Below are 9,886 nucleotides of genomic sequence, written 5' to 3' on the forward strand. Positions count from 1 at the left end.
CCTCTCTCTCTCTGCCTGCCTCTCTGCCTACTTGTGATCTCTCTCTATCAAATAAATAAATAAAATCTTTAAATTTAAAAAAAAAAAAAAAGCCGAATTATAAGTGATACATAAAAATGCATTAAGTTAAAAAAAAAGGAAGTAAACAAAAATAAATGCATTAAGTTTTTGAGCAAAACCAAAGTGAGTAGTTATCTTTTGGTGGAAATTAAATGAGATTAAAAACATTTTTTAGAGGGGGGCGCCTGGGTGGCTCAGTGGATTAAACTGCTGCCTTCGGCTTAGGACATGATCTCAGGGTCCTGGGATTGAGTCCCACATCGGGCTCTTTGCTCAGCAGGGAGCCTGCTTCCTCCTCTCTCTCTCTGCCTGCCTCTCTGTCTACTTGTGATCTCTCTCTGTCAAATAAATAAATAAAATCTTAAAAAAAAAAATTTTTTTTTAGGGGTGCCTGGGTGGCTTAGTGGGTTAAAGTCTCTGCCTTCAGCTTGGGTCGTGATCCCCAGGTCCTGGGATCAAGCCTTGCATTGGGCTCTCTGCTCAGCAGGGAACCTGCTTCCTCCTCTCTCTCTGCCTGCCTCTCTGCCTACTTGTGATCTTTGTCAAATAAATAAATAAAATCTTTATAAACAAACAAAAAAAAACATTTTTTAAAGTTTTTATTGATATATATGCAGGGAGTCTTGTCCTCCTCTTTGTACTCCACAGCTGCAAGGCAAGCATAAGCTGCTAGCCAGGGCTGTTGACTATGACAGCATCTAGAGGTGACAGAGCCCCACAGAATATATATGTAGAGAGAGAGAGAGAGTGTGTGTGTGTATGTTTGTTTTTGTTTTTGTATTTTTTAGTAATCTCTGCACCTTTTGTGGGGCATGAACTCGTGACCCTAAGAACAAGACTCCCATACTGTTACGACTCAGCCAACCAGGTGCCCCATGGGGGGATTGAAATTTTTAAGAAAAAAACTTTTTCCCCTTCCTACTTTAAAAATTAAAATATCTGGGGCACTTGGGTGGCTCAGATGGTTAAACATCTGCCCTCAGCTCAGGTCATGATCTCCAGATCCTGGAATTGGAGCCCCTCATTGGACTCCCAGCTCAGCGGGGAGTCTGCTTTTCCCTCTCCCTCTGCCTCTCCCCCTGCTTGTGCTCTCTCTCCCTCTCTCAAATGAATGAATAAAATCTTTAAAAAAAAATTAAAAGATGTGTTAAGTTTATGATCATGAAGCACAGTAAAGATTATTTTATTTTAAAGATTTTATTTATTTATTTGAAAGAGAGACAGTGAGAGAGAGTATGAGCAAGGAGAAGGTCAGAGGGAGAAGCAGACTCCCCATGCATCTGGGAACCCGATACAGGAATCAATCCCTGGACTCCAGGGTCACGACCTGAGCTGAAGGCAGTTGTCCAACCAACTGAGCCACCCAGGCGTCCCAGTGAAGATTATTTTAAAAGAAGAGGGTATGTTACAAGTAGATAAATGAAGTCCTGGAGTTCTAATATACAGTATAGTAATTAGAGGTAACAAAACTATTATAAACATTAAACTTGCTGAAATAAAAGATCTTAATACTTCTCATCACTAGAAATTATAATTGTATGACATGATAGAGAAGTTAGTTAATGCTACAGTGGCAGTCATTGTAATATAAGTGTATCAAATCTCAGTATATTGTATACCTTAAACTTACACAATGTTATATATCAGTTATAGCTCAATAAAAAGACCCTGAAAATTAGATAAAGGAAGAGGGTAAATGGCCAAATGCAAAATTTCACTTCTTAAAGCAATATAATTCCTAGAAATTTGGTGGGAGAGAGTGATAAGAGTTCAGAGACTCTGCTGGAGCCAAAATGGTGCTTTGGGAGCCTTAGCATGACCACCCTATCACTGACTGGACTGTTCAAACCTTTTTTTTGTTGTTGTTATGGAAAAATGGCCTGTGCGTGATTTCTTTTTGTAAAAATGGTAACCTGAGAGAACCCGTCACATGACTGTCAAAAAACTTCCCAGAATGAATATCAGGAAAGTTTTTGACAGAAATGTGCAGGGTGGTTGGGAATCTCTTTAGATACCCTCTCTAGCTAGAATGAAAAACTGCTTATCTATGTGCTCTCTGTACATGCAGTATTTCCCTCTGTACCATTCAATTCAGGATCACGTATTGGCGCTTAATATCAGCTTGCTTTGTACTTTTTAGTCTGGGACAGTTAAATCCTTTTGCTTTTCCCAGCATTGACATTTTGGAAGAATAATGACCAGTTATTTGTTTTAGAATATCTTTTGATTGTATGTCTTTCTCTGGTGTTTCTTCATGTTGGGATTTGGGGTTTGTTTTTGTGTTGTTTTGGCTGTTACTGTGTAAGTGATAACTTCTTCTGGGGTTGTCACTAGGAGGCCCAGAACACTTGTTTGACCCTATTGGTGATGTTAACCTTGATAATTTGGTTGAAGTATTGTGTGGTCTGTCCACTGTACTTTTTCCTTTTGCAACAAAGGAGAATTTTGTGAGGGAGGTTCTTGAAGTAAATATCTTGTGAGTATTCTGTTATTCATCACCACCTTCATCAACCCTCATTTAGCATCCAGTGAAGATTCTTGTTTGAATTTTTTTACCATAATGGTTACAAAAAAAATTTTTTTTAACTTACTAAGATTTATTATTTATTTGAGAGAGAGTTGAGAGCATGTGCCAGGGTGGGGAGGGGCAGAGGAAGAGGGAAAGAGAATCTCAGGTGGACTCCACTGAGTGGGGCTCAGTCTCAAAATCCTGAGATCACAACCTGGGCCAAAATCTGGAGTCAGATATTTATTTATTTTTTATTTAAGATTTTATTTATGTATTTGACAGACAGATCACAAGTAGACAGAGAGGCAGGCAGAGGGAGAGAGAAAGCAGGCTCCCCGCTGAGCGGAGAGCCCGATTCAGGGCTCCATCCCAGGTCCCTGAGATCATGACCTGAGCCGAAAGCAGAGGCTTTAACCCACTGAGCCACCCAGGCACCCCTGGAGTCGGATATTTAACCCGCTGTGCCACCCAGGCACCCCAGAATGGTTTTTGGTTTTGACTGTATCATGCTTTCGATATTTGCTGGGTCTACTGGAAGAGCCTTCCCTTAGTCCCCATTTATTCATTCATTTATTGTCAGTATAGGCTCATGGGTTTCTGTTTCATTAAATGGGTTATAATCTGTTACTATTATTATTTTGATTGATTTATCCCAAATTTGTCCAGAAGCTGACTTCTTTTGTGTCCTTTTGGTGTCCCTTGGCCATTTTGGGGGAGCACATCCTTAATCTTCTGAAATAAGATGTTTGTTGCAGGCTCATCTTTTACCTTCCCTAACCCAGCTCTGGAATCAGCCATTTCTTCAGGTATCCTTGGTTTCTTTTTGGTTGGGAGTAAAATTTTAAAAACCAAGATCCAGGTATTATTTTATTTATTATTTATTTTTTTAAGAAAGATTTTTATTTATTTGACACACAGAGAGAGAAATCACAAGTAGGCAGAGAGGCAGGCAGAGAGAGAGGAGAAAGCAGGCTCCCCCTGAGCAGAGAGCCCGATGCAGGACTCGATCCCAGGACCTTGAGGTCATGACCTGAGCCAAAGGTAGAGGATTAACCCTCTGAGCCACCCAGGCGCCCACTGTTTAGTATTTTAAAAGTCTTAGTTTAACTTGTGGGGATCTGTCTCCAAGAGGCCGAGTGCTTAATAGTACCAGAAATTTCCATTCATGTGGCACCTAGGTGGCATAGTGGGTTAAGTATCCCACTCTTGGTTTCAGCTCAGCTCAGGTCATGATCTCAGGGTTGTGATATCAAGCCCCATGTCAGCCTCTGCACTTGTGGGGGGGAGGTCTGCCTGAAGGTTCTCTCCCTTGGCCCCTATCCCCTACCCCCACCCTCTCAAGTCCATGCTCTCTCTTTTCTCTCTAAAATAAATAAATAACTTAAAGGGGGAGGGAAAAAAGTAGTACCAGAAACTTCCATTCATTGCATGCTTATTCTGTACGAGGCACTATGCTAGTATTTTGTTTTTGTTTTTTAAAGATTTTACTTATTTATTAGACATACAGAGATCACAAGTAGGCACAGAGAGGGGAGGGGGAGAAGCAGGCTCCCTGCTGAACAGAGAGCCCCATGTGGGCTGGGATCCCTGGGATCCCAGGGATCCCATGATCCTGAGATCATGACCGGAGCCGAAGGCAGAGGCTTTAACCCACTGAGCCACCCAGGCGCCCCTATGCTAGTGCTCTTTATGTACAATAGATCTTTAAGTTATCACAGGACCTCTCTGAGGACAAATTTCCAGATGACCAGGGTGACCAAGCATGGAAGGAATGGATCTAAACCCAAGTCTTTGAGTCTCAAATCTCTGATCTTAACCATCATCTCTGAAGATGAGGTGTATAGTAAACCTGCTAGGTCCTGTTGATTCTAGAATTGTCAGATCCTCACTCTTATCAAATTTCAGACAAGAAGATGAGTAGAAAAAAGAGGGAGGCTCTGTTATTAATGGTAGGGCAGGGGAGAATAGGGGAGGGGACCAGACGTTTGTTGAGCCCTTGCTGTGTGCCCCGCAACAGGATGTTGTGATTGATAATCCCAGAGCACCCCAACATTGCGTTACAGCCCTGGAGTTAGTCCTCTCTTGGCCCTGGATGTGTGGGGAAATTCCCACAATTTTGATTGTATTAAGGTGTTCTCTCTCCCCCAAGATGTCATTTCAGTTGGGTACCTGGTTTATGCCACCTGTGTTTCATTATGGCTGTTTGGGAAAGTTGAATAAAGTGGGTGTTCCTACCTGACATCACTGAAACCTAGTTCACTCAAATTGTTGCCTTTGGCTTACGATGCAGACATAACTTGGGCTTATTAACAAGCTGTATGGGTGGGTGGGCCTGTGGGGCTTTATGCCTAGCACAGCCATTTCTCTGCTGGTGCTACGAGGGAGTGCATGAGTACAGCAGCCAACCTGGTCATTCTTAGGGTTGTCATAGGAGTCAGTTGATGCTGGACCCTTTCCTGCTTCAGCCAGGACAGATCCATTTGTGGAAACAGTTCATCTTGTTGGTCGTACTGAACACCCTCTGTCAGGGATTCTCAAAGTGGGTTGGGGAGGTTGTAGGAGAGGAACGGGTGAGATGTACTGGACTGTGCTGGAGAAGTAGCTTAGCAGTAGCACAGCCTCCAAAATAGATGTCTTGGTGGTCATTTAGATTCATTGTTTACTGCTCTTCTAATATGTACTCAATAATAGGAACAGCATTTAGACATATTTGTCTCATTTAATTTGTTCCTTTACTGTTTAAGGAAGTAAGTGGTGATCTGATGTATGGTTTCAGAATGTGGGTTTAGAGTTAGACCTGAGTTCATAGTGATCTGTAGCACTGTGTGATTTATAGGAGTTATGATATGAAATTGCCTGGTATGTTAATAAGTGCTCAGTAAAAGTTGGATTTTTTTTTTTTTTAAGATTTTATTTATTTACTTGACAGAGAGAGATCACAAGTAGGCAGAGAGAGAGAGAGAGGAGGAAGAAGGCTCCCTGCTGAGCAGAGAGCCCAATGCGGGACTCGATCCTAGGACCCTGAGATCATGACCGGAGCCGAAGGCAGCGGCTTAACCCACTGAGCCACCCAGGTGCCCAAAAGTTGGCTTTATTAATCATACTTCTTGTTCAGTTGTGGCACCAGAGGTTATGGTATTTGGATTTTGTTTTTTTGGTGAGAGAGGGAGAGAGAGCACAAGCAGGGGGAGGGCAGAGGGACAAGCAGACTCCCTGCTGGATGTGGAGCCCAACGCGGGGCTTGGTCCTAGGACCCCAAGATCATGATCTGTGCCGAAGTCAGACACTTAACTGATTGAGCCACCCAGGCACCCCCAGAGGTTATGGCATTCTTCGAGGCAAGAACAGGATGGCAAGAATATAGAACCTGTGTGGAAATTTAAGATACTGGGGATGTTGAGCCTAGAACAGAAAATTTACGGGAATCTAGAGCCCTGTAACCCTGAGGGGGGAACAGGGGCAGTGGGTTGAAGCTCTATGAACTGTTCCACCTCCACATTTAGATTTAGTGAGGATGGCCCTGGGGTATTGTTAGTCTTTCGGCAAATTGAGTGCTCAAGCAGAGGCTGGGTGGCCAGTTAGCTCTTCGAAGAAAAGAATGAGTATAAGGTGGCAACAAGCCAGTTAGGAATCTGGGGAGACAACACCTCTCTACAATGTGGACTTTAACCTATTCTGAATAAATTATATTCTCTTTCATCCAGAAGACTCAAAATAAGCTACTTTTTGTGGTAAATATGGTCCCTGTTGAGGTCAGCGCTAGCCGGTTTGGGTCCCCTGCTATGCCAAGGCTGTCTGCTGGTTGGTCTCACCTCGAGGCTCCCTGTCTCTCCATCCCACAGTTTATCTATGTTGGCATATTGATCTTTCCAAAGTGCTACCCTGATCCTGTCCACTCTCCCTCTGTCCACAAATGAGTGACCCCATAATCTCCCAAGGTGATAACTTTGTCCTCTCTCTCAATTGTTCTGCTCCAGTCCTTATAACCTGTAGGTTCGTGCCCAAGTGTCCTGTCAGTGCAGGCTCTTGCCTCACACGTCTCCCAATATTCTGAGCCCTTCGTACAGGCGCTGCTGCTTGTACTTCTCAGTCCCTGGTCATTGAAGCTAGAGGGGCCCTGGTGCATACTCATGACCTTCATGGTGCCTTTTCTGTGTGTGCTAGACAGATGCAGGACAGGACACAGTTGGGGACAGGTGGTTCAAAGCTGTTTCGTTAGAGTTTTTCACCATTGAGAACTCTTCACATGCTGGCAAGGGAGGCAGTATATGGCAGAGTTAGGGCTCTGGAGTCACGCCAGCTGGATTTGAATCTGCATCCTTTCATTCTGGCTGTTGGACTTTGGACAAGTGCTTTAGGGTTTTTTGTTTTGTTTTGTTTTGTTTTTATCTGTAAAAGATGGAAATGCCCATAACCTATCCTGAAGGTGCTGTGAGGACCAAATATGTGAAGTGCTTTGCCTGGCTTCTTTATTTCATGATGTCATGATGTCAGTTTGTGCAGTTCTGGACTTCTCCTACCACCAGCCAAGGCTCCCCACTTGTGTGCCCTTATTCTCTGTTGGTGCTGTTGGCCCCGATTGATGAGCTGGTGATTCCCTTCCAGATGTCCAACATCACAGTCACATACAGAGATGGCCGAGTGGCACAGCTGGAACAGGTGTACATCCGTGGCAGCAAGATCCGTTTTCTCATTTTGCCTGACATGCTGAAAAATGCGCCCATGTTAAAGAGCATGAAAAATAAAAACCAAGGCTCAGGGGCTGGCCGGGGAAAAGCTGCTATTCTGAAGGCCCAAGGTATGTGCTCCTCTTGCACTGGTTTCAATGTGTTTGTCCTGTATCTTTTAGGGAAGGGCAGGCCCTGTCAATTGGCTGGGCCTGGCGTGGACTTGGACTTAGCCATCTCCACACTCACTGCCACCCTACAGCCTTGGGACCCCCCACATGTGAGGGGCTGATGGCCTGATCTTACCTTCTGTCTCTTGTCTTGCCTGATCACATTCATAGGGCTTATGCAAAATCCAAAGTGCCTCCTTCGAAAGAAGGGGACTCTTAAGTGAGAGACTGGATAAGTCTCCTATAATGACTTTGTTTCCAGGAATTCTGTCCAAAGATTCTGGGGGAGGCTTGCTCTTACTAGTTTGCTGAGCAGGAGCTCTGTGGGGGGCGCTTAGCTGACAACTGAAGCAGTGGGGTAACAGTTCGCAGAGAGCTCGGGGTGTTTAATCACACCCCGTATAAGTGTGGGGGGGGGATTACTGACGGTAGGGATCCATTTTCATGTAAGAAATAAATAGTTTTAAGCCATCTTTACCCATTAAAGGGACCAGACTTCTGTTTTCTAATATTCTTACATTTGAAAATAAATCCTTCCTTCAGCATGTCCTCACTGATCCAGTGACTTTCCTTAGTCTGGCCTTTCTTTTTGGTTAGCCTAGTCAGAGGTTTTATCTTTGGGTCCCCGAGAAGCTCTGCTGTGTTGATTATCTAGGAAGCAAGTGCGTTCATTAGAAACTATCTGAGTATCGGTAAAAAGATTTATAGCGCAGGAAAGTCACTGGATTCTCCCATAAGTATCTTTTGTTGTGCATATTTTATATATGAGGTAGTTTTTGAGTTTAAAGGTGCAATAGAGTAATCCTTTATTATTTATTTATTTATTTATTTAAAGATTTTATTTATTTATTTGACAGATCACAAGTAGGCAGAGAGAGAGGGGGAAGCAGGCTCCCTGCCGAGCAGAGAGCCCATGCGGGGCTTGATCCCAGTACGCTGGAATCATGACCTGAGCTGAAGGCAGAGGCTTAACCCACTGAGCCACCCAGGTGCCCCTAGAGTAATCCTTTAAGTGTCCTTCCAAAAAACTGATCAGAGAATCTCCTTGCCCTTGCTAGGTAGGTGGCATTTGTAGAACCAAAAGCTCTGGACTTTTTGTCCTGGTGAAGGAATGATTTTCAGGAATACTGGCTTTCCTACTAGAACTGCTGTTCTCTCTGCTTTCTCAGGGAAGGGCTGTCCTCATTGTCAGTGCGTAACTGCACCATCTTCTCTGACAAAAGATGCAACCCAGTAGCCTGTGCACTGGAAGGCACTTGGCAGTTAGTTTGCCCAGGTTCACTGGCCTCTGCCTGAGCCATCTATATCTCTGTCGGTCCCTTGCTCTGGTTCATTTCAGTATGTGGCTGGGCTCCTGGGTGACTTTCCTCCCTCTTCACGAGGCTCTACAAGAGCGTAGAGGAATCAGTCTCCAATTAGTAGGCATCAGAATATTTTCATCTGTCCTTCAAAGCCACTGGTCCTCTCCTAGAACTCTTGGAGTTAGAGAGAACAGCAGCTTGTATGCCCTTTGTATGGGGAGTAGTTTTATTTGTTTGTTTTTCTATTATGAAACATTCTATATTGCAGAATACCTCAAAAAATAATAAAACCTGTTACCCAGATTTAACAGATATTTAGTATTTAACTATTTGTTTCAGGATTTTAAGTGTGAATTAAGTTCATCTGTTTTGTTTTATTAACTCACCCTAGGCCAGTGCTGGGAATTCATCTTTTCTGTGGTTCTCAGGCCTGTTCCCCAAACCACCTAAGCTCTCAACACCCTGACTCCCAGCCTCATGTTGAAATCAGTGCTGGACTGGAAGGCACTCCAGCTCTGGTCCCCCTGCAATGAGGAAATGTCGTGGGGTCGGCATGGTGTTGGACCAGGTGGCTTTTCAGGCCTCTTCTGTGCCAGTGTCCAAGGACTCTGGCTGCTCCGTGGCATGAGCATTTGCTGACCACACTGACCTGGCCTTATCCTTTCTTTCCACCTTTCAGTGGCTGCAAGAGGAAGAGGACGTGGAATGGGGCGTGGAAACATCTTCCAGAAAAGAAGATAAATTTATCTGTTGAACAGAACTTTGCCGTTATTTTTTCTTTTAGGTCATCTGTGTTCAGGGGAGTGTGTGCTTATGTATATGTTCTGGCTTTTCTTTTGACATCTTTCTCTTTAGATCAGGGGAAATGTTAAACTAAATAAATATGGTGGTCCTTTTTGTTGTTGTTTTTCTTTTCCTTTCTTTTTGAGATTATTTATTTATTTATTTATTTATTTGACAGAGATCACAAGTAGGCAGAGAGGCAGGCAGAGAGAGGGGAGGAAGCAGGCTCCCCGCCGAGCAGAGAGCCCGATGTGGGGCTCGATCTCAGGATCCTGAGATCATGACCTGAGCCGAAGGCAGAGGCTTTAACCCTCTGAGCCACCCAGGTGCCCCTTTTTTTAAGATTTATGTATTTGAGAGAGAGAGCTGCTGGGGGTGGGGGTGGAGCAGAGGGAG

General features: G+C 44.0%; 1 protein-coding gene across 1 annotated transcript in view; it reads left to right on the plus strand.

Moving 5' to 3' along the window:
• SNRPD3 (small nuclear ribonucleoprotein D3 polypeptide) overlaps positions 1–9,604 on the plus strand; it is a 17,961-nt gene extending 8,357 nt beyond the window's left edge. The window contains exons 3-4 of the mRNA XM_059408946.1: positions 7,175–7,367; positions 9,387–9,604. Coding sequence (XP_059264929.1) covers positions 7,175–7,367; positions 9,387–9,448 — 255 coding nt within the window. The 3' untranslated portion in view covers positions 9,449–9,604. The remainder of the gene's footprint in view (positions 1–7,174; positions 7,368–9,386) is intronic.
• Positions 9,605–9,886: the final 282 nt, after the last annotated feature.

Source organism: Mustela nigripes, chromosome 8 (genome assembly GCF_022355385.1).
Source record: "Mustela nigripes isolate SB6536 chromosome 8, MUSNIG.SB6536, whole genome shotgun sequence".
NCBI classification, from domain to species: domain Eukaryota; kingdom Metazoa; phylum Chordata; class Mammalia; order Carnivora; family Mustelidae; genus Mustela; species Mustela nigripes.